At 34.3% G+C, this 26,011-nt stretch overlaps 1 protein-coding gene across 2 annotated transcripts; it reads left to right on the forward strand.

The window, feature by feature from the left end:
* Positions 1-916: 916 nt before the first annotated feature.
* Positions 917-24,484, forward strand: LOC110116100 (the record flags this gene model as incomplete). 2 transcript variants are annotated; one of them, XM_020849567.2, is given in 5 exon segments in its annotated part: positions 917-965; positions 21,632-22,092; positions 22,182-22,371; positions 23,578-23,913; positions 24,188-24,484. In XM_020849567.2, coding segments are annotated over 4 exon segments (1,266 nt in total), but the record flags the coding sequence as incomplete, so codon positions are not given.
* Between the last annotated feature and the right edge of the window lie 1,527 nt (positions 24,485-26,011).

Raw genomic sequence — 26,011 nt, forward strand, 5'->3', positions numbered from 1 at the left:
AAAAAATTAAATATGAAATATTTAAATAAATAAAAATATAAAGGATTTACATACGTACTATATAATTTTTATATATTTATATTTTCAACACTTAAATTTTGAATTTTTTTACTTATTCGATATCTAAATCTTTAAATTATTCAAAAACATATCTAATATTGATTATTTATGTAAAATTTACTTGTTATTACATATTTTGATGTACTTGATGTATATATAAATATTTTATAAATAAAAATTAAAATTTTAAAATAAGTTATACATATATTATAAAAAATTATGTGATAAATATGTAAAACAAAACCTTAAAAAGAAAATAGTCGTGCCAATGTGAGAAATTATTTGATGAGGAGATCAAACAATGAGAACCGTCTGGATTTATTACGCTTTAGCTGTCATTTTGTTGCGCTTTTATAAACACTTAGCAAGGTGACAAATATGCATTCATAATTTCACTTTTGCTTTTTTTTTAATTCAGTATTTGTAAATATACAATAAAAGGGCAGCTAAATTGTAGCAAATATCATTCTAATTAAATATTTGCTATTATTTTGCTACGCTTTTAGAAATACTGAGTAAAAGGACAGCAAAAATACAATTATGAATGCATATTTGTTGTTCTTCGCTGAGTGTTTGAAAAAGCGCAGTAAAAAATTAACTAAAGGACAGTAAATCGGGGATTTTCACCATCCTATCTCCGCATAGAATAATTTCTCTACCAATGTTGGACTAATTTTTAACTAAATATTGTTACAGATTTTTTTATTTAAATCATCCTTTAAAAAAAAATTAAAAAATCGTCAAAGTTAGGTTTAAACTGCCGCGCAGATCTGCCCTGTAAACGGGCGACTGGCCATTGTTCTTTTATTTTAAAACCCTAAACCCCAGTCATCTTCCTCCGCTTCTTCGCTACCGTCAGTTTTGCGCTCCAGATCTGCCGTATAGAGTGAAGTTTTTGTGGAGAGGTAAGTTTTTTCTTTTTTTCTTTTTTTTTTTTACTGTAATAGTTTTTTTTTCTGCCATTAAGATTGGTACTGGAGAATGCTCTTATGGTTGAAGATTACAATTCTACAACTTTAGCTTAAAACCTTATTTCCTCCATTGTCTCATTACAAGTGAAATTCTTATGTAAATATAATAATTAAATTCGTTGTGGAAGTTAAATCATATTAATCATTTCTAATTTTTTTTATGTATTTTTGTCATGTTAATGATATTTAGGTAGGGCATGAATATATGATCTCTTAATTAAGCGCTTAAATTTATAATCATCATTTTTTAAAACCGAGATGAGCTAGATAAATAAAGTTATTGCCTTCGTAAGAGAGTATGATTGCAGCCGAAAGTAATGAAGTAGTTTAATTTTGGATTAGCCTTAATTTGCAAAATATCCGAACTATTTCATTTTACACTGTTATACAATAATCATTTGAGATATAATTAATTTATATTAATTTCAATAAATTTATATTCGTAATGATCTAATTGAAGTTGTTTTATTTATTCTTAAGTTTTTTTTTAAAGTTAATTAGATATTAATCAATAAAAAAATGATGATCAGTAAGTTTTAACTTGGTTATATTATTAAGGGGTTCTAGGAGGCCATAATGAATGGAAAACTAGCATTGTTTATGCTCATGTTTGATGCTAAATTAAGTGTGGATGAGAAATTTGTGTCGACATATACTGGGGGTAAAAATCGGCCTTTGCAAGTGTCTATAAATACAAAATTAGAGTAGTTTAAGCTTAGAGTGCTTAAAGCACTGAAGATTGATGCATCCACGTATACAATCAACATAGTTTGTCGATTTTCAGCTGTTAATGATTTCATTGCAACGCATGTTGATCATGATGAAGTATGTGATATTGTTATATCTCATGCTATTGGAGTATGTCTTATTCTATACGCTGAAGTATAAGAAAAAAGTTTAGAAAACAATATATATAGATGAAAATCTGACATCCCAATTTCGAGAATCATTTAGTTTGGATGATGAGGTGGAGATGCATGGTGGTGGTCCCATGCACTTGGCAGAGGAATACTTCTATGTTTGGTAAGTTGCACATTAAAAGTTATTTTAATTAGCTTAGTCTTCTTAGATTGTGTATTGGCTTTTAACTAATCAATGGGAGTCTGATGCAGAGATGACCAAAATCAACGTGGACCAAATGCTCCAAGTAGTTCGGCACAACAATCTTGTGCAAACATGTCGGGAGCTACTGGGTGTAGAGTTACCATGCCGGTTGTCGATGAATGTTATGAGGCAATGGACAGCGGATCAGGCAAGCAGGATTGTGATAGTGCTGATGAATTAAGGCCGAATTGTAATGAGGTGAATGTAGGAGATCATGATGACATTTGTGATCTTATACAAAATTATTGCTGTGTGACTCCAAATGCTGAAATTTCAACATATAATAAATTAGACAATGTTATATATTTTTAAATGAAGATTCAATTACTTAGCTGTTAGTTGTTTGTTGAAAGTTTATAGTTCAGTCAAGTATAGTGCTTGAACAAGGACATCATCTTGTGGACTATTTGGATCAAGATAGTTGGAAAAATTCTCACTTGAGTAATAAGCTTGATCAACTGAGGAAAATAAAAATGATTTCAAAGAGGATACACCGGAAAAGAAGATCAGAGAATTACGTAGTTTTGTGAGATCCATTAATGTTCATGATTGCACAAAGCGATTAGTATCTTCTAATTCAAACACGTGGTAATATAATGTTTTCACACGCAAAATATTTACAGTGTTACTAGCTTTTCTTCTCTCTTATTAACGTCTCCTTCTCTCTTGATTTCAGGTAAAACAAAAACTCAAGATGATTTCAAAGCTTTCATTAGCATGGAAACATAAAATAGCTGATAAAAAGCAGTTCTTTATCATATATAATAATGTCATTATTATTTTATAAATTCCTTTTACTTCACTGTTTCTAAACCATATGCCTTTACAGTTAAACCACCCAACTTGAACTTATAGTTGATCAAACGTCCTTCAAAATCACCAAATTGTCGGTCATCAAATGCTGGCAAAACTTGAGATAGAGACTACTGAATTTTAAAATAATAGGCGATAATAAATGTTGTGTTGCGTGTTAGAAAATACGCGGCGGTAGAGTTTGTAAATTCGCGTCTGAGCGTTGTACGTAAGTTTAACACACAAACAGGAAAAAGGAATGAACACCAAGAGTTTTTACGTGATCAAGATGATTTTGCGATGCCGTATCATGTTGTATGTTACAATTAGATCATACTGTGCAATTGTGATGAAGGAAAAAAAAAAACTCCAATGCACGTTTAGGATCACCTTTCTTCTTGTTATTGATTTTGTTTTCTTTTTGAAAAAAAATGTTTTTCGCTGTACTTTTTTTAAAAACAAATAAAATTATTTTTAAAAGCACTTAAATTTTAAGTGCTTTTTAAAAACATCATATGTTTTGTAACAATTTTAGCTACTACCTATGATGTTTATGGTAGTTTGCTTTAAGGCTCTTAATGGTCTAATTTGATTTTGTATATTAACTTAGGAGAACTTTAAATGCTGTAGTTTATTAATACACAATCTCCTTCATTAAAATTCCAACGGTGTTCTGTTAACCTTTTTCCCATGCCTTTTAAAAACTTATACTCAAAGTAAACAGTAGGTTAAATATTCTTCAATTATGATAGAGCAAATGTGTAGTTAGAGTTTTCAATTATGATATGATAACATGTGCTTGGGCTTTTGAAAAAGTGCAATGCAGGTTAAGTATTCTTCAAGTGATCACGTATTTGGGCTTTTCATTTTTATTTATTTTGTTTTTGGCTAATTTTATTTTAAATGAAAATATACACAGTGTATTGTAATGTAGTTTTGAGTAAAATTCAGTGATGTATTGATTGGTGTAGTGGTTTCACTGTAGAAATTGCGGTGGAAATTTTAATTGATTCCTTCTACAAAGACATCATGGATGCTTTTGACCACTATGAAACTGAAAGAAGGTGAAAATATGACTGACAATTTTAGTTCTAGGGTTCTTTTAAGTAAAAAAGGGCCAATTTTCAAAGTGCACGTTTGAGTCTTAGGGTTTTATTGCAAACAATGCATCTAGTTGTTTAGCAATCCTTCATAGAAAATGGAAAGTTTAGGTTATGTTTGAAAACAAGTGCTGGTGCCCTTTCACTATCAAAAAATGAATGTTTTCGTAACATTTTATACTAGCAGTTTTATAACCGCTGCTGTAGATAGACATAAACTGCGGTTTTAACCGTAGTTAAATTCACCTTAAAAAAAGTTAAATTTTTATAGTATTTTGTACCAGCGGTCCTCCGACTCTTCCCCTCTTTTCCGCTCGACTCCTCTCCATTCGACTTCGTCGCCTTCGTGTGATAGACGGAGTTTTGAACGAGTAGCCAAAAAGCTTCTTCGCCTCCTTCGAAGACGTGCCTTCCTGTCGAATACGAAATACACCCTCCTCAAGCCCTAGCCGAACTCATTCCTCGCCATTTTCTTTTCGAGCGGCAGCAACGACCACAACAAGAGCTAAGTCGCCGCGAAGGTAGCCATTCTTCCTTCCTTCCGCGCGCTTCTTTGATTAAATCCTGTAAATCTACTTATCCACAGAGAGGAAGAAAGGGAGAGGCCGACGCTGCCAGTGGAGGTTGTTCCGATTTCTAGTAAGTTTGGTTTCTAGGGTTTAGTAGGGTTAATTGGGGGAAGTGATTAATCCATCGATAGATGATAATTGAAGTTTGAGATTAAAGGGGAGCAGATTTCTTTTATTGAGATTGATCATTTTGTTGGCTTTTTTATTTGGCTGCACAGAAGAAGTTGTAATCAGTTCAAGAGGAGGAATCTTCTCCAGGTTATGCTTCGTTTCGTTGTGTGTGTGTGTTTTTTTTTGCTGCTAATTTTACCATGTAATCGAACTTGTTGTCTGCTGCTTTTGTCTTCAAGTTGTCTTCTTGTTCATCATAAGATATTCATAATTCCAAGTTTGGCACCACCTGTAATTTTGCCGTTGCTGCTCCTGTGCTCACTTGATGCGCACAGCCATTTCCTGCTGCAATAGCCCTTCAACATCTCTAACAAGAGCAAAGAGAGAAGTTAAGGATTATTAATGGAGTTATATTTTTTATATGCTACAGAGATCCAGACATTGGATAAATATTTATCTTTATTAAATATGTAAATAAATGAGGATTAATTAAGTGACAGCATGCAAATCTCCTAGTTTATTTTAGGCAAAATTTTCTATTAAATCCTTAAAGCTTGTATGTTGATTTATATAGTCTTTTATTTCACATCCCATATGCTCATTTGCCGGATCGTAGGCTTTAGGAAGATTAAAGTTTCTAGAAAGGTGTCTGAATAGCTTCGATCAACACATAGTAGCATCTCGTTGCATTCCTCAACTTTAGATTTAAACAGTTTTTTAAGATCTACATTAGAAGCTCTTGCTGATATAAAAAAATTCTTGAATACTTTCATCAAATCTATAGCTATATTCATGCATTTGAAAATTGTATAAGGTATGGATGTCCTGCGAAGTTCGTTGCATAGAACCTTAATACACTCTTCCAATTGCTTAGCACGACAATGATAATGCATTAAGACATATTCATTGAATGTTTTTACTGTTAGAATTTCTTTTTTATTTTCAATTTTCTTTTTATTTTCTTTTCTCGTTTCATTCTCAACATATTGTTTATATTGGGATGCAGCATATAGAAGCAAGAAGCAACTTCAACAACAGCGGTGCTTGTAGGTGCACATGTAAGAGTTCAACATCTTAGAGGGAGGTGGTTCCGATTGCAATGGAGACCAAGGTCGAAGAAACTTTGAGAGAACTCGGTACATATTAGTATTTTTGTGTTGCATTTTTTTCATTCTTCCAAATTTCCTGTAATTTATTTCCTACCTGATATTTTTCTTAGCTGCTGCATTTTGCTCTTTTTGTTCAGGTAGGAAAGAGACTATTACAAGTTTCAAAAAACTTGTATCTTCAAACTAGTACTGAGTTGAACTATGGCATGCACACTAGATTTGATCATCCATATGTTTCATTTCTGTTTTGTGGCACTAATACAACTAGTGATTTCATCCCTATAAAGCAACTACGAGAGAAATTCAACAGGCCACGCCATGAAGTTCCCATGGATATACAAGATGGAAATAAAGATGAGAATATATCGATATTCCTCCCATTCATCCTGCTACTCTAAGTTCTCTCTGTGCTGTGCTACACAAAAAGTAAAATTTAGTTGCAGGAGAGTAGATACTTGTAAATTTATGTGTTGTTAATATTCAATCAATTTATATTTGTATAGTATTCTATTGATATTAGTAATTTGTACACAAAATTTGATTTCTTGGTATTATATTTTTTTTAATCAATTCTACCTTTTAGCAGCGGTTTTAACACCTGCTAAACAGCGCTGCTAAAGCCATCATACAGCAGCACTTATAAAACCGCTATTAAAGCCTTTCCAGCGAACGCAAATACAGTGGATTTGCAGCGGTTTTTAAACCGCTGCAAATAAATTAGTTGGTGTTTAAACCGCTGCAGTAAGTCCTAAAAAGTGTTGCGAAAGCCTGATTTATTAGTAGTGTTTGTATGGTAAAAGAAGAAAGGATTATTCAGCTCCGGCCTCCGTCCACTATGCTTTTTCTTTCGGGGGAGTTTTAACGGATTAATTTTCAGGGTAAATTTTGGAAAGGTAGATTAGGTTTGTAGATAAGACACTACCTAGAGATTTCGCCCTCATTTTGCGAGGACTTTATGATCTGAGTTCTTGTTTCCTATAGGTGCAAGCCCTATTATTAATTAGCCCACTCGACAATGAGAAAGAACTTCCGATTAAGGCTAGTTGTCAATCAGATATGTAGAGATACTTGTTATCTGGCATATAGTGGCATCATGGGTTTGATATTGGAAGTTTAATATTTAAAATCAGAAATTTCGCAATCATGTACTTAAAGCGGATGGTGGGGGAATGGATGATAGACCCGATCAAGATCCCATCGTTTCATCATCTCGGACCATCGTGGTCCTTAGTCTATTTAGTTAGAGGAGGTAGTCGACCGAAATTGACAAAATAATCCTTATCGGCAACCATGGGTTGCGTCGTCCAAGGTTACCTTATAGAACCAGGGTGAATGTTTGCCTAAGGAGATAAATTTGAATCAATCTTAGCTAATAGAGGGCTTTGTGCCCTATCAATTATATCCTATTGATTCATATCTCAAGGATTTAGTGCCATTGGGGAGCATACGAGCTTTGGCCATGACTGTAATTTAGTTGTGTCATTTGGCGGCAAACCACCTAGTTCATATGGCCTCGGTCATAGCCATTTACCTGCGGTGCTATTTGGCGGCAAAATCGCTAGTTAGAGAACAGGTGTCACGCCCCAAGATCTAACTTGGAAAGAATGTCAATCTATTTCTCAAACAATTTACCAGAGTTATCTAAAACCTTCAATTAAACAGTCTATCAACATCTATATAAAATTTAAAACATCAATATACAAGTCGATTCATATCTCAAAAGGTCATGTACAATACTCAGGAACTACACTACAATCACCAGTACTGAAATCTATCCTAAGTACAAAAGAATCAAAATCATCAAAAGACAAAAACCTGTAGATCCGGATCAATTCCTATCTTCTGCTCCCTTGTCCTGACCTGAAAATATCAACCACATATAATGAGCTTTACAAAGCCCAGCAGGTCACCTAATACCTATAACTGAAATCAAAGCACGGCGATGCTATCAATATGCATGTCAGTCAATCAAATCCATATCAGTCAATGGTCAATGAATCTGTGCAATACGGAAATCCATAGTCAATGAAACCAGTCAATGCAGCAGCAGGAAAATCGATAAATCAAGCTCAATCAATTCACGTCAATCTCGAAGAAATTCGTACACAGAAGAAAATCAATCAATCCGTCAAATCAGTCGATATCGAATCAATCAATCAAATCAAATCAATGAAATCGATTAGAAAAGCAGTACAATAAAGCTCAATATATACTAGTAATGAATCAAATGCAGCAGGCTAATATGGTGCAGAAGCAATAGTATCAATGAGTCTATAAGCAGTATCAATAAATCTATAATATCCATATCCATAGCATCAAGGAATCTATACAATATCTATATCCATCCAGTCTCTACTTGGCGCATATGCCTATAGTAGAATAAAGACAAAACACTCAACACAATCATCTGGCGCATATGCCAGCAATGATGTGAAGAGGAAAGAGTGGTGAGGAATGCCTCCCAGGGACTCTGTCGGGCTCTCTCAACCAGAAACCTAATATCCACCAGGCGCATATGCCTGCACAAGGATAGAAGGGAAGGAAAGGAAAGGTATATGTAAAAATTTTAAGGGTAGAGTCACTTAAGGAATCTCAAGCTAGCGCTCTGGTAACCACATGGTAGAGGACAAATCGTCGTGGCCATGAGTATCCAAATGCCGTCGAGATCTCTTAAAGAGCCCTAACCCTACGCAAAAGGGGAGGAAGACATCAGTGTGATGTCTTCCAAACAAAGCCGGAAGAGATACACCCTCAGTATAGAGCGCAAAAGGGTAATCTCATTCCAAAGGAGTCAAAGGAACTGAAGTAGCGAGGGGGCGCCTCTACTACAGTAAGTAGGACTAAGCCTAGTAAAAACAACCTTCCAGGGGGCCACAGGGGTAAACCCATACTAACTGATGTGGACCCTGTAAGACGTGGGAAGGGTACCAAAACATCCAAGGGACCTCTCCGGCAGCTAGGAGTGGGGTCTCAATGGGGAAACAAGTGGTAAAAGCATCTGAATGAGCTGACTCTCTACTATAGAATCAAAAGCTCAAGAAAGCGGTGATATTGGCATCTAAAGCACGACATCTCATATCACCGAGTAAGAGGAAAAGAATCAAAGCAGCGAGGGAGAACCTCCGCTGCTCAGGGCAACAACTCTGAGTAGGAGAAATCTCACACCACGTTCTTATTTGTATGAGATAGTTTGAGAATAAATCCTAGTGTTATTCTCAATCATACATTAGCTCTTTGTGAGATAAAGTGATTTATCATGCTTATCCACCTTAACAAACTGTTGAGGAGGGTGAATGAATGAATTTTGGTTTAAGCGTTTTGGTTATTGATTTCAATTTTAAATATTTGGATTTTTTGGAATCCTTGGAATTTTGAATTTTTGATGGGTATATGGGTGACATTTGAAAGTACAAAGTGTTCGGAATTAACCATTTCGGTTGAGATCTACGTTTAACAGGATCATCATCAGGGTGTATGGGATCATTTGAAGGTATTTGTATTTTGCGAAAGTTTGAAGGCATTTGAAATGTTTGTGAATTAACAACTCTAGTTGAGATCTATATTCATTTGCATTTTTTTTTATTGAACATTATTGATTCTATTTGTTGTAGATAGGGGATCGGGTTCAAGCTGGTTGTATGGTTTTATTGATGAATTTCTCTTGTTATAGACTTTGAAGGCCTAACATGAACGTATAAAACAAATATCCCAATCGATATTGTGATTGTATAAATATTTTTTTGATGGTTCGAGCCTTGCTCTGCTACCAAAAATATTGTCATAACTCGATCTAATATGACCCAATATTACACAGGTCATACCGTGTCCGCTTGTGACAAGACTGACCCAAATGTCTGGTTGGAGAAATACTGAAATAAAACTTTCAATTTATATACTACATATAGTCATTATTGAATGCAATATAAAGCAAAAGACTAATAAATCTCAATATGATTTTTTTATATATTATCCAAAACATATATAATCTAAAATTTATCTACAACAACACTTGGCAACAGAGAGCAACAAAAAATAAAAGCCATGCCTACAAAAATCAAAACTAACCAAAACATGGCTATAACATAGATCGGAGTGTGCTATCCAAACTACTCAGCTCGCTTATTACCCTTTCCCTAGCTTGAAAATAAAAGCCAAAGCAAGAATTAGCTAACACGGCTCAGTAGACTATCGTAGCTTAAAACTAAAATCAACAATCAAAACCAAAAGAACTGAAATGAAATAAAAATAAATAAATATTGAAATGAACTGAATTATAAGCAAACACTTTATAATAGAATCCCATATTAGTAGCCCATTGACTCCAGCATAACAACACTTAGGTAATAGAATCTCACCGACATAACAAAATCCCATCTCGGTCGTCCATTCGCATCGGCATAACAGAATCCCACCTCGGTCTCCAATTGGTGCCGGCATAACAGAATCTCACATCGATCGCTCACTGGCGCCGGCATAACAAAATCCCACATCGGTTTCCAAATGACGCCGGCATAACAGAATCTCACATCGGTCACCCACTGACGTCGGCATCACATCACAACACCTCACAACATATTACTTTCAATGCATTGTATTAATTAAAGCATTTAGGCTCAATTAAAAAATTACCAAAATGTTGTAATGGTAGAAACAAAAATATTATTGAGCAAAATTTCATAATTTTCAAACATAATCAAATTATCACATATTGTGTAAAACATCATTCTAAAGTTTTAATTGAACTAAAGCACTATTTTTAGACGTTTAAATAAATTTCTGAGTAGATAAAAACTGTCTTTTCAAAATCATCTGACAAAATTTTTCCAAAATATACTCCAAATATTCGTAATCATCTCTCTATAACATATAAAAAGTTACACATCTATAGTTTTACCAAAACAAAGTTATCTTCGTTTTTCGGTAACGGAAATACAAATTTGATCGGAAAAAATCAAAGCACACAAAATTATTGAAATCTAAAATTAATAGGTTAAATGTAACCTACGTTGAGACGAGCAAATTTCTCAACTGGGTCGATGGATGAAAATCGCTCTAAGGCTGCCAAAATCCAACTTCCCTTTTCTCTCTCCTCTCTTCTTCTCATTTCCCCAAACGGTTCTCTGTTAAAGAAATAACTTAAGGAAAAAGAAAAAAATGCTTAGGAATTTAATAGGCCGGTTTAGATATTTTAAAAAAATAATAATTTAATAATAATATTTTAATAAAAATTTAGTATAAAATTCATAGAAATTGTATTAGGGATTCTAAAAATTATAGAAAAATATCCATAAAATATTTTATTTTATTTAGAAAAATCTGGTGAAATCAATTTGCAAAACCAATACTTGATGGTCCCAAAATCCTTGTTTGTACCGTTAGGTGCTGATTTCTTAAGGAATTTCACCAGTGCACAAAAATTATGAAAAAATTAGAGAAACTAAAACACAATAATAGAGATTTTATGGAGAAGATGATTTATTATTTGGTTTTATAACGAGTCCTGAATAAATTCTTAACGGTTAATGGTCAAAATGCAGTTTTCAAAGTTTTGAGTTATAACATTGTGTTTGTCGTGGCCCTTCTGTATTTGAATGCCAATGACTTGTGGAGTACACGACGTGTCTTCTCTAGCGGCTCGTAGGAGCTTGTATCTGTTGAATATTATTCGGTGTTTGTTTGCATATAGCATGTAATGCGTGTGATAGGATACCTACAACCCTGTAGATATTTACACTTCGCTACGTATTATATACTCTTGCTTATATTGAGCCGATGCATTCAATTGATGTTGGACAATTGTTGGTTGTGGAAGTTTCATAGTGTCTTTGCTACAACGATTGAGATGTACTTTGAATATGCCGAGGACATATTGCCTTTGCTTGCATGAGGGTCGGTATATTCGACTACCATTGTATGATTTATTGAATACGAGGATGCTGTAACAACTCATAAGTGACTTGCATATATGTATTGCCTTTGACTACATAAGACATATTGTGTATACATCTACATCTTGATGTTGCTTGCAGGGTGTTACTGCGGTTTCCTTAGATTTGTTGGTAGGATAAGTGTCATATCTACGATACATCCAGCATTATCACTTCTTGATAAGCCGGGAGAATTGATGTGTTACCTTAAAGTTGAAGCATTGTTGATTACAATTAGGAGACACTGGTCATACGCAGATTGTATTAATCGTTTTGCTTTGTGGATGTTGCATTGCATATTCTCCATGCTTTGCTTATGAGTATGGCACTGCATGATCTTCTACTGTCCTTCATATGTGGCTAGATATATACATCATGGATCTTTTGTCCTTGAAGGTGACTTCGGTAAGATCCCTAATGATCATTGTCTTTTCAACATTTTTGTCCCATTTGGCATGAAAGCTTTGAATGCTCATGGGAAAAATTTGCGCTACTGTTGTAGGCATATTACCACATTTTTCATTCGATAATTGCATGCAAATTGATTTTCTTGAATGGCCTGAGACGATCTTATTTTATCACCCTTGGTTATATGCCTCTTGAGAGCTTATCTTCATCATAAAAAATTCCCATTCTTTGCTCATAAGCACCTCAATGTGTTTGTTTCAATCATCATACATTTCTTATAAACATAAGTGAGATAAAGGTCGCTCATTAATCACCACTGTTGATAAGAGAATTTGCAATATCCGTCAAAGAATTTGTCCCATGGATGCGTTAAGAGTCTTGTAGAACTATTTTCAAATAGCATCACAATGATGCTTATTGGAGAGGGCCTTGAATCATTGTTTGTACTTGAGTCGTATATTTTTTTCAACTTCGATAATTAACACATATGAACAAGTTATATTGATGTTTTGCCCGTCATTAATCCTTCATTTGACTTGAATTTGAGTCATATATTTTTTTCAACTTCGATAATTAACACATATGAACAAGTTATATTGATGTTTTGCCCGTCATTAATCCTTCATTTGACTCTTGTTCGAATGATCATGATTATCATTCAACGTTTACATCTTCTTCCTGACCATGCTTTAACAATTTTACTTGCACAATTAAGTTCATTGATTATCATTTATATTTTCAAGATGATTATTTATTCATTAAATTAAAGTTTGATCCTTCATTGTGCGAACTTAATTCCTTTGCATTTTGTTTAGGTTTAAATTCAAATCATTTGAGTCCAATTCGTCGTCATTCAATGTGTGAGTTCCCCGTTGTTCAATCAAGTTCTTGTCTTCTGTGTTTTGTTCAAGTGCAAGTTTAAGCTCCTTTGTGGTCATATTGAGCTCAGGCATTATGCACTTTATTCAAGTCCCCTGTGATTGCTCAAATTGTTCAATTCATCGTTCACTTAAGTCATTTTTGTTCAATCAAATTCAAGTTAAGTCTTTATTTATTTGATGTCAAGTCCCCTATTTTCAATAAAAATTTAGGCAGCCTCCCGACGTCTCCCCGTTAAGGGGAAATTATGAGAGACATAGTCTTTTCCTCCACTCTATATAAGCGCTTTTGATAGGTGTCGGATCACACCGCGGTCGCAATTCTTCAATCCCTGCAATGCTACATGAGCGCTTAAAGGTCTTCGAGGTACTTATTTTGAAAGTGCGCAGTTTTCTTTACCCCATTATGCTGCATCAGCACTTAAGACTACTTAGTTTTCATCCTCGTCACGCTACGTGAGTGCTCCGAGGCTTACCCTCCTCGTTGCAAGCTTCGCACCAGTTTCCCTCCCACAGTACTAAGTGAGTCTATAGGGAGGTCTGCCGGCTCATCGCAAGCGTCGAGTGCAAGATTTTAAGTTGGAAATTTTATACCTTCACGATGACGATTGGCAACGACGGTGGTATTGTGTCGGCGATTTGCAATATAAAAAAATAAACATTTTCATTTCTCATTCCCTCTTTTTTTTTCATTTTTTTATCCTTACTTTTTTCTCTATTTTTTTTTATTTTCTTTTCTCAATTTGTTTTTTTGAATTTCTCTCCCTTTTTTGACTTTTTTTTTTTTTGCATTTTCTTCTTCATCTTTATATGCACATATATAATTTAATAATAATAATAATAATAATAGATATAATATATATAATCTATTAATAATAATATTATTATTAATAATTACTATATAATAGTAAATAATTATAGTTAATAGAAATAAATACTAAATAGAAGAAAATGAAATGTATACCTATGGCTCGGGTAAGAGGCGCAGCTTTAGGAAGAGGAAGATAGGGCTAAGGAGGTCAGTATAGGTAGAGAGGGTGATGACGGGATTCAGCCTGGCTAGGGCTTGCGATATGATAACAATGGATGAGTAGGTCGGTGGCTAGCTGGAGGTGGCGGCTTGTGAATCGGGAAGGCAATAGGAATCAGGCTAGACTAGAAGGAAGAGATCGGGAGTTGGCTTTGACTACTGCTCGCGGATAGGAGGTCACTTGGTGGCGTGTCGGCTGGGGTTGTGAGGAAGAACCAAATGGTTCAGATGGAGGAAGGAAGAAGAGGCTCCGAATAGTCTTGAGGCCGTGGGTTTGAGAAGAAGTGAAGAAGAGGAGGGACTTCTGCAGTTGGAGGCTTTGTTTAGTTGGAGAGATCGATAGGGAAGAAGAAATGGGCAAGGCTGAGAGGGAGAAGTCTAGGCTTTGTGGCATATCTTGGCGTCAGCTTCAGAATGCAAGCGGCTATAAAGTGTTGGTCGCGTGTTGAGTTTGCGTGGAAGAAAGATGAAGGAAGGCTTCGTCTACTCTCCCATTTTAACGACGCAAAGGAGAGGGGATCGCAGCCAACACGTGTGAATGGACGTCTGACTTCGACGCCGCTCGAAAACTAGACACTGTAGCAGGAGATCAGGATTTCTGCAGGATTTGCAGGATGGGGGCGCCGACTAGCAAGGATTTCGGTTTATTTAAAAAAAATATTTCTTTTGGGTATTACTTAAAGGTCAACAGGTGATTTGAGGGCTGATTAGGGAGGAAATAATTAAGGAAATATGGTAGATATGAGGCTGATTTGGGAGGGAATTAGTAGATGATGGGTTTTGGTATTTTGTTGTTTATTGTTTGCTTTAAATAGTTTGTTTATCCTAGGGTTCCCCATCGCTGATTTATGCTGCATTTTTTCCTATCTTGTTGATTTTTGTAGTTTGAAGATCATATTCGCCAATTTTTTGTTTTTTTTTTCACGGTTTGGAACCTAAATTCATGAATGGTAGCAAAGAAGATGCAGGTGTTGAAAGGCGAGATAGAAAATCTCAAAACTGGAGTGGAGGAAAGATATTCTTGCATGGAAGGGAGGCTCTCATCCATAGAGCGACGCTTCAATAATATGGAAGATGTGATGAATTGAAGTTGATCGAAATACAGTCAAAAGCCTCACCGGCGATTCCTAGGGTTGAACCAAAGGGTAAGGATATTATGGAGGACAATGATAAAATAGAGAGTGTTTTCCATCAAGGACCACCACAGCGACTCCGTGGGTGGGCGAATCGTGGTATTTCGAAGGAAAGAAAATAAGGATGGGGGAGGCCGAACCCTTGGGAGACTACCAGAATGGGGAGAGGTGGAATGGTGTAAGTCATGGTTGGACGGAGCCATGGGAACCAAATTAACCAATGAGGGAAGGGAGATATTCACACTATATTACATAGGAGGAACTAATAGAGGGATAAGCCATTGTGGTATAAATGTGAGATCGAGAAAGTTGAAAATGCTAGTGTTTGAAGGGGAAGATGCACAAGGTTGGGTGTATCAGGTGGAGCGTTACTTTGCGATTAATGGTTTGATGGAAGGGGAAAAACTCATGGCAGTAGGGCTATATTTGGAGAGAAAGGCCCTAGCTTGGTTTCGATGGAGGAAGGCTCAATATCCGATCCATTCATGGGGGGAATTTTAAGGAGTGTTTATTGGAGCGTTTTCGAACCATTCATTAAGGAGACATACACGAACAGTTCTATGCCCTAACTCAAGAGGGGACAATCATGGAGTATCAGAAGAAGTTTGAGCTGCTATTGGAAAAAATTGAGATGAATTTTTGAGGAAGGGTTGGAAGGGATTTTCATGAAGGGGCTTAGGGAGGACATATGAGCAGATCTTAGGGTGCTAAAAACTAGAAGGGCGAGAGAGACAATGGAGCTTTCTTAGAGGGTAGAGGAAAATATCGGAGGGAGAAGGCCAGCAAGAGCAACATTATGGAAGGGGCGTACGGGCTATGACCCTGGCACTAAGAACCCAGATGATATCGTTTCAGAGGGAAGCACCGAAGGAGATGGGCATTGGAGTTTGCCCAGAAGACAACTTCAAGCACCTTACAGAAATAGAGGTGTAGGATAGGAGGGCAAAAGAGTTATATTTTAGATGTGATGATAGATATACATCGGGACATAGATGTTGTGAAACACCTTAAGTAAAAGTAGTCAACCTCTAAAACATCGAGACACCTTTTGGTGTAATTGTCAAAATTTTTATTTAAGAAACTCTGCAGTTAAGCATGCTCATCTCAGAGCTATTCTGGGATGGGTGACCTACCGTAAAGTTACATCAATAGGACAAAACCATGAGACTCTTAGGCCAAAACAGATAATATCTCGATAGTTAAGAATTTGTGCTATTAAAATTGGTATCAGAGCAAAACAACAGTCGGAAGATGAGAACTAAGTGCCATACAAGACAAATTTCTATATCATGGGAGCCACCTCTTAAACTCTGTATGAGACAAAGTGCTACATAACGGAGCCATCACTTGAACTTGTTGGGGCCATCTCTAGAATCATATCTTTTTGGTGGATGATTCTGGGATAATTAAAGATGATGACGAGAACATCAGTTAATTAAGTAGGGGAGATTATGAAATCCCATAAGTAAAAGAATTTAATCTCTTAAAAATCGAGGCATCTTTTGGTGTAATGGTCGAAATTTCATTTAAGAAAATTCGCAGTTAAGCATGCTCATCCCGAAGCAATTCTGGGATGTGTGAGCTATTGGGAGTAACACCAACGGGACAAAACTGCGAGCCTCTTAGTCCAAATCGGGTAATATCTTGATAGTTAAGAATTTGGATTGTTATATATGTAAGGATCAAGCTATTCAGGTTCTTATCCTCTATGATGACGATGAAGCTAAGGAGGGAGATGGGAGTGAGGCATTTGTGGAGGGGGGAAAATTGTATTTAAAAATGGAAGATGTATCCTTGAACTCAGTGGTGGGATTCACTTCTAATCACACCATTAAAATGAGAGGAGAAATAGTAGATAGGGAGGTAGTGGTGTTGATTGACAATGGGGCTACCTATAACTACATCACTAACTAGGTCGTCGACTAATTGGGGGTTAAACTGGTGCACACATGATGCTATGGTTTGATGAAGGGTACTTGGAAGACGGAGATAGACATAGGAGTATGTAGGGGGTGGTTTTTAACCATACAGGGAGTCTATGTGATGGAGGACTTTCTCCAATTGGCGTTAGGAAGTATTGGTATCATCTTGGGAATGAAATAACTACAGAAGTTGGAAAAGATCAAGATTGATTGACAAACGTTAACAATGGAGTTCAAGCTTGAAGGGAGGAAAGTTGTTATTATAGGGGATCCTAGCCTGTCAAAAATTATGATTTCACCCAAAACTATGGTCAAGGCGATACAAGTAGCAGGGTTGGACTACTTGGTGGAGCTACAGAGCATGGAGGAGGTCTGAGATTCGGGGTGGGGCTAGGTGGTCCCCCCTTAGAAACAAGGTGTTCCTCAGTTATTTTCCATCATTCCACCTTAAGAACAAAGTGCATTTTTTTTGGGTTGAGGGAAAGGGAGCATTGATATGACAGGAGCGAGAACGGGAGCCATATAGAGGGGGCTAATTTGGAGGGGATTAATTAAGAATTTTTTTTTAATTGAAGAAGGCAAATTTGGAGGGGATTAATTAAAAACTATTTCCTAATTGAAGAGGACATATTTGAAGGCTGATTTGGAGGGAATTAATTATGAAATATTTCCTAATTGAAGAGGCCTGATTTGAGAGAAAAATAATTAAGGAAATATGGCAGATTTGGGAGGGAATTTGGGGAGGATTGTTTGGGTATTTATTATTTATTGTTTGATTTTAAGTAGATGATTTTCCTGGGGTAAGGGCTATGTGTTGTTTGCTGAATTTAGATTGTTCTTAGGGTGTTTGGACTCTAGCCAGTGGTTAGAGATTTGGGAGAGATGGATCTTCCTCTCCAATTGAATATCTATTATATCTTGTTTGTTATCTTTCATATTTTCAAAAATAAAAAAGATATGTGGTGTGTTATTCTTCCCAAATTCTCTTGTGGTTTGTTGATTTGGTTGAAAGTTCTTCTACTTCATATCTTTTTTCTTCCAATCTTTGTTCTTCTTTCTTGTCGGGATTTTTCTCTCTCTTCATTTTCTTGATTCTTTGACTTCCCTTCTAAGGAGTTAATAATCATGTATGATGAAAGTCATATTAAGGGAGAGTTCTGGGGGCTATGAGCCTTATATTGCTTAAAAGGGAGAAACTATCTAAAGTTGTCCCAAATTGGGAAAACCTTTTTAAAAGAAAAAGGAAAGATTCATCCATCATCTTGTGGACTTTCCTATAGAGCCAAAGAACCCAAAGTTTGTACTTTGGTATGAAGTGGATGATCATGGCATGGTCGTATAATATCATTATGCTTGAAATTAGTGGTTTATATGTATTTTTCTCTATCTCAAATAAAATCTGGGATGCTGTCAATAAATGTCCTTAGAGATGAAGGATGTTGCTCACATCTACAAGATCAAAACTAATATTTTAATAATCAAATAAGATAATCTTCATGTTATTGAGTACTTTAATATCTCAAGATTAAATGCGATGTTGATGCAGGAATTGTCAAGTAATTTGTAGAAAGCAAAAGGATATTTGAGCTTCTTATGAAACTCAATAATGGATTTTACCAAGTTAATTAGTAAAGTATCCTTAAGGCTAATTGACTTCACAAGTCCTATAAACTATTATGTTAAAATTATTCCCACAAATAATGTCCTCTCAAAATTTTGCCAAAAAATATTTCGGTGCATTGCTTATGCCTACATCCACAAACTGCACAAAGGCAACTTTTATTCTAGAGCTCTCAAATGTGTCTTTCTTAGATATTCCTCCACTCAAGAAGGGTACAAGTGTTATCATCCAACCATAAGGACATTCTTCACTTTCTTAGATTTTCAAACAAATTCATTTTTAGGAAGAGAACTCTCACCTGAAAGAAAAGTTTGATGAAACAACTATTTTTTATATTGACATTCCTACATCACAAACATCAAATAGATTTAGATATAATACCCTCTTCAAGTTTATGTAAGAATAAATAAGTTCAATCAAAATCTCCATTAAGCTCAAGATTCAGATTCATTATCAGGTAATAATGATTAACTTAGCTCTATGTTTTTCCTTTATATCTTATTCCTATCATATATACTTTTTAAAATTTTTCTATTACCTATATGAAGTCGTTCTAATAAACATCAGCTCTAATTCTATTACAATTCCACAAACCCTAAAGTCACTTGAAAATAAGAATTAGAAGGGTGTCAGAAGAGAAGAGATGAATATTTTCAAAAAAAAAAAAACAAAACAAAAAAGGGAGACGATTAAACTTCCTAAAAAGAAGGAAATGATAGAATGCATGTAGATTTTTTCTATAAACTTCAGAGTAGATAAAAGTTTCAAACTGATCGATGGTCAATATTGATCAACCACTTGAATTGTGCAAATTGTGAAAGGCCTTGTATGGTTTTAAAACATTTTCAGAGAGCATGATTTGATGGATTCATAAAAGCTATGAATGAAAATGTATACAAACAAAGCTAATGCAATCATACTCTCTTCATAAAATACTCCATTAATCATAAAATCTCAATTATCATTATATATATTGAGAATATAATTATCACAAGTGATGCCAATTAGGAAAAATTAGTTTTTTTTGGAATGAATATGCTGAAAATTTTGAGATCAAAGAGTTAGCAAACTTAAATATTTTTTGAGAATAGAAATTACTCTATCAAAATAAGGAATATATATTTTTTATTTATAAAATTATATCTTTGATCTACTGAAAGAAAAAAAAAAAAGATTGATTACAAAAGCTTGAATGGCGTTGCTGCAGAGCTCCAACAGAACGGTAAAAATTGCGTTATCTGCTTGTGGGTTAACAGTGGGACGCTAATATTGGCATTGCACTGTTCATCCCCGCTATTTTTCTGTGTCTACCTAACTTGCCGAAGAAACACGCGAAAAGAAGAAAGAAGGTTACATTCATAAATTTGGAGTTCGAATGGATGAATCACGGCATTTTTTTTTAGTTTCATGCCATTTTGAAGTGAAAAATGAGATTTTCGGTTGGAAATGGTCTAAGGGATGTGGATAAAGCAGAGATAGTATCGCGAATTGCATTCCTCACAAAGGGTTATCTGTAATCAACTGGGAGTAGAAAGCAAATATTGCATTCTTTCCTAATGAAGTTTTTTTATTTTATTTTATTTAGCTTATTATCTAAGTTCTCTATAGAATAAATAATAAGCGAAGAAGTCTTTTCTATTGCAGATTTAGACATTAAGATTTGAGGGCATCAAATATTAGCACATCATTTAATTTTTATGGTAGTGGTAGTTTTTTATTGATGATTGTGAAAATATTTACATATCTAATACATACATTTTTATATTTATTTATATAATTTTTCAATTTCTAAATCATATCAAAATATATGTTTGAGAATTTTTATTTATTTTAAAATAAAATTAATACTAATAATATATTTGGTACTATTTAAAAATTAGAATATTTAATAAATATATCTAAAAATTTAAATATGAAATCTATAAATAAATAAAAATTTAAAGGATTTAATCTATAATTTTTAATATTGATTATTTAAGTAAAATTTACTTGTTATTACTTATTTTTTAATGTACTTCATGTATATAAATATTATAAAAAATTATGTGAAAAATATGTAAAACAAACCTTAAAAAGAAAATAGTCGTGCCAATGTTGGATAAATTTATAACTAAATACTGTTACAGATTTTTTTATTTAAATCTCCCTTTAAAAAAAAAATTTAAAACATGGGCAAAGTTTGGTTTAAACTTTAAACTACTGCGACAGATCTGCCGTATAAACGGGCGACAGATCTGCCAATGTTGGCTATCTTCCTCTTCGCCCTTCTTCGCTTCATTTGCTTCTGTCAGTTTCGAGCTCCAGATCTGCCGTATAGAGTGAAGTTTTCGTGGAGAGGTAAGTTTTTTTTTTTTTTAAACCTTGATAGTTTATTTTGCGAGGATTTAGAGGTTAGGTTTTTTTTTAATTTTTTTTTTTGGTGTTTGTGAAGCTTCGAACCTAATTATACCCACATAGGTTGATTTAATTTTTATTTTTTGAGTTGAACACATTTATATTTTTGTCATGTTAGTGATATTTAGGTAGGGCATGAATCTATGATCTCGTAATGAAGCGCTTAAATTTATAATCATCATTTTTTAAAACCGAGATGAGCTACGTCAATAAAGTTATTGCCTTCGTAAGACAGTATGATTGTAGCCGAAAGTAATGAAGTAGTTTAATTTTGCATTAGCCTTTATTTGCAAAATATGATCCGAACTATTTCATTTTACACTGTTATACGACAATCGTTTGAGATATAATTAGTCTATATTAATTTCAATATTTTTATATTCGTGATGATATAATTTAATTTATTTGAATTATTCTTAAGTTTTTTTTTTTTAAAGTTAATTAGATATTAATAAATACAAAATTGATGATTATTAAGTTTTAACTTGGTTATATTATTCAGGGGTTCTAGGGGGCCATAATGAATGGACAACTAGCATTGTTTATGCTCATGTTTGATGGTAAATTAAGTGTGGATGAGAAATTTGTGCCGACATATACTGGGGGTAAAAATCGACCATTGCGAGTGTCTATAAATACAAAATTTGAGCAACTTAAGTTTAGAGTGCTTAAAGCACTGAAGATTGATGCATCCAGGTATACAGTCAACATAGTTTGTCGTTTTCCGGTTGGGAATGATCTCATTGCAACGCATGTAGATGATGATGAAGTATGTGATATTGTTATATCTCAAGCTATTGGAGTATGTCTTATTCTATATGTTGAAGTAGAAGAGAAAGGTTTGGAAAACAATACAAATGAAAATCTGACATCCCAATTTCGAGAATCATTTAGTTTGGATGATGAGGTGGAGATGCATGGTGGTGGTCCCATGCACTTGGTAGAGGAACACTTCCATGTTCGGTAAGTTGCACATTACAAGTTATTTTAATTAGCTTAGTCTTCTTAGATTGTGTATTGGCTTTTAACTAATCAATGGGAGTCTGATGCAGACATGGCCAAAATCAACGTGGACAAAATGCTCCAAGTAGTTCAGCACAACCATCTTGGGCAAACATGTCGGGAGCTGCTGGGTGTAGAGTTATCATGCCGGTTGTCGATGAAGGTTATGAGGCAATGGACAGTGGATCAGGAAAGCAGGATTGTGATAGTACTGATGAATTAACGCCGAATCATAATGAGGTGAATGTAGGCGATCATGATGACATTTGTGATCTTATACAAAATTATTGTTGTGTGACTGCAAATACTGAAATTTCAACTTATAATAAATTAGACAATGTTATATATTTTTAATTGAAGATTCAATTACTTAGTTATTAGTTGTTTGTTGAAAGTTTATAGTTCAGTCAAGTATTGTGCTTGAACAAGGACATCATCTTTTGGACTATTTGGATCAAGATAGTTGGAAAAGTTCTCACTTGAGTAATAAACTTGAACAACTGAGGAAAATAAAAAAGATTGCAAAGAAGATACACCGGGAAAGAAGATCAAAGAATTACGTGGTTTTGTGAGATCCATTAATGGTCATGATTGCACAAAGAGATAAACATCCTCTAATTCAAACACGAGATAATATAATGTTTTCACACCCAAAATATTTACACTGTGTTACTAGCTTTTCTTCTGTATTATTAATGTTTCCTTCTCTCTTGATTTCAGGTAAAACAAAAACTCAAGATGATTTCAAAGCTTTAATTAGCATGGAAACATAAAATAGCTGATAAAAAAAAGTTCTTTATCATATATAATAATGTCATTATTATTTTATAAATTCCTTTTACTTCACTGTTTCTAAACAATATGCCTTTACAGTTAAACCACTCAACTTGAACTTATAGTTGATCAAACGTCCTTCAAAATCACCAAATTGTCGGTCATCAAATGCTGGCAAAACTTGAGATAGAGACTACTGAATTGTAAAATAATAGGCGATAATAAATGTTGTATGGTACAATATTAGATCATACTGTGCAATCGTGATGAAGGAAAAAAAAAAAACTCCAATGCACGTTTAGGATCACCTTTCTTTTTGTTATTGATTTTGTTTTCTTTTTGAAAAAAAAAATGTTTTTTGCTGTATTTTTTAAAAACAAATAAAATTATTTTTAAAAGCACTTAAATTTTAAGCGCTTTTTATAAAAATCATCTGTTTTGTAACAAATTTAGTTACTACCTATGATGTTTATGGTAGTTTGCTTTCACTTCTTTGGGATCCTTTTTTTGAGGAAAACGTTTGAGAAGAAAAGTAGGCTGTAGCATTTTCAAATGATGTAAGAAAATGTTCAAAAATTGCTGATGTTCATGCTTGTTCTAGAATGCTCAGTTTGAAAGTACCTTCATGTTATAATGTTAATCTCATGTTGTCAGTGCTTATTGGATGTATAGGCTTCTCTTTCCAAATCGTCACTGAACACCAAGGTTGGACAATCATCATCTCTCTGTCCCATTCGGAGAAGTAGATCTCCACAATCAGTTGAAAGTCAACGAATGCAAACTTCTCCTAAAAAGGCTATTGGCGCCAGTCCCGAAAAACGTCCTGGAAGTGAATCTGAGGAAGGCCGTTTTGACATCTCTATACCTGCAAATGAAGGGCCGGTGATATTAAAAAAATCTCTTCTTGTATTAAAAAGAGAGAAAAGAAAGGAACTTGAACGTCCTGTGGTGCAATATTTAAGACCAGGAATGGTTTTGCTGAAGAAATTTTTAGGCCACATGGATCAGGTTAATGTTGTTCCTTTGCTCACTATATTAAAGTTTATGTTGTGTAGAGTAGTATCAAAGAGATAAATTAGAAAAGGTTCACGCATTGAAAGAAAACGTTATTTATCAATAACTTCTACTAGGTTCATCCATAGAATGCTTAATAACTAGGTGTTATGGATACTACTGAAATAACGTTAGTGTATTTGAAAATTTTGCCATGTTTTTAGGACTCTAAAACATTATTGGTTGTTACTATTTACTATTTTGCTACTCCTTGATTCCCAAATTTCAGGTAAAAATTGTGAAGAAATGCCGTGAGCTCGGTATTGGTTCTGGTGGTTTTTATAGGCCGGGATACAGGGATGGGGGAAAGCTACATCTGCAAATGATGTGCCTTGGCAAGGACTGGAGTCCTGAATCACGATCTTATGATAAATCTCGTTCTTTTGATGGTGCTGTGCCTCCTGAAATCCCAGAAGAATTCAGAAAACTTGTGGATCAAGCACTAAATGATTCTCATAAATATACAAAAAATGTGGAAGAAATTCCAAATATGTCACCAGATATATGTATAGTCAATTTCTACAGCTATAGCGGAAGACTTGGTCTACATCAGGTAAGATTGTTCAGGTTTTTCTTTGTTTTATATATATATATATATATCATTATATCATGTGGGCTCTTAATGATCTAATTTGATTTTGTTTATTAACTTAGGACAGCTTTAAATGCTGTAGTTTATTAATACACAATCTCCTTCATTTAAATTCCAACGGTGTTCTGTTAACCTTTTTCCTATACCTTTTAAAAACTTATACTCAAAAGTAAACAGTAGACTGGTAGATCCACTACCTAGAGCAAACGTGTAGTTAGAGTTTTCAATTATGCATGATATGATAAAATGTACTTGGGCTTTTGAAAAGTTGCAATGAAGGTTAAATATTCTTCAAGTGATCACATATTTGGGCTTTTCATTTTTATTTATTTTATTTTTGGCTAATTTTATTTTAAAAGAAAATATACACAGTGTGTTTTGTAATGTAGTTTTGAGTAAAATTTAGTGATGTATTGGTTAGTGCAGGGGCTTCACTGTAGAAATTGGGGCGGAAATTTTAATTGATTCCTTCTACCAAAACATCATGGATGCTTTTGACCACTATGAAACTGAGAGAAGGTGAAAATATGACTGACAATTTTAGTTCTAGGGCTCTTTTAAGTAAAAAGGGCCAATTCTCAAAGTGGACGTTTGCGTCTTAGGGAGTTAGGGGTTTTATTGCAAACAATGCATCCAGGTGTTTAGCAATCCTTTATGGAAAATGGAAAGTTTAGGTTATGTTTGAAAACAAGTGCTGGTGATTGACCACAAGTGCTGGTGCCCTTTGTATGGTAAAGAAGAGAGAGGACTTGCATCAACACTCGCCTTGCTATAGTGGAATTGTCTTGAGTAATTGCTTTTGATGCATTTTATCTAGGTAAAGCTAGAAGGGAAGGGAGACGGAAAAGAAAAAGGTGACTGTGTCTTGTCTCCCATTTTTCATTTATTCATGTTGAGTGTTATCTGAAATGTTAAAGATATTCTTTGCACATCATTTTAAACAACTTCTATCCATATACAAACCTCCTAATCTATTTTTTAGTCACCTTATCTATTGAATGTCGTGGGACTCGTTAATCAACCAAATTTTGATAAAAATCCGTGAGCACGTGGATTACGAGTTGTAACTTTTGAATTGATTCTCTTATGGCCCTTTGATTGGAATCGATATGCCTCATCTTACTCTTCTACCTTCAGGTCTTACTTTGGAAAAACAATTTCCTCTTTCTATAAATAATTTTTATTCATTTTCATTATAAGATTTTTAGAGAAGTTTATATAAACTGACTCACTTTGTACGTAATCAAACAATAAAATTCGAAGTAGTTCTATTTTTTTGACTTTTCTACATTGTATTAGAGCAAGGCTAGAGTTTTCCCATCTTGTGGGGCCTAGGGGGGTTAATATTCACTATATAAGGAGGAGAAATTATGAGAAAAATAATTAGGAAAGCTTATTTAGGGAAAGATGATTAATTTTAATTAGATTTGAGAGGAAATTATGAATATTTTATTAAGGGAA

Source organism: Dendrobium catenatum, unplaced genomic scaffold (assembly GCF_001605985.2).
Source record: "Dendrobium catenatum unplaced genomic scaffold, ASM160598v2 fragScaff_scaffold_456, whole genome shotgun sequence".
In the NCBI taxonomy this organism is placed as follows: Eukaryota; Viridiplantae; Streptophyta; class Magnoliopsida; order Asparagales; family Orchidaceae; genus Dendrobium; species Dendrobium catenatum.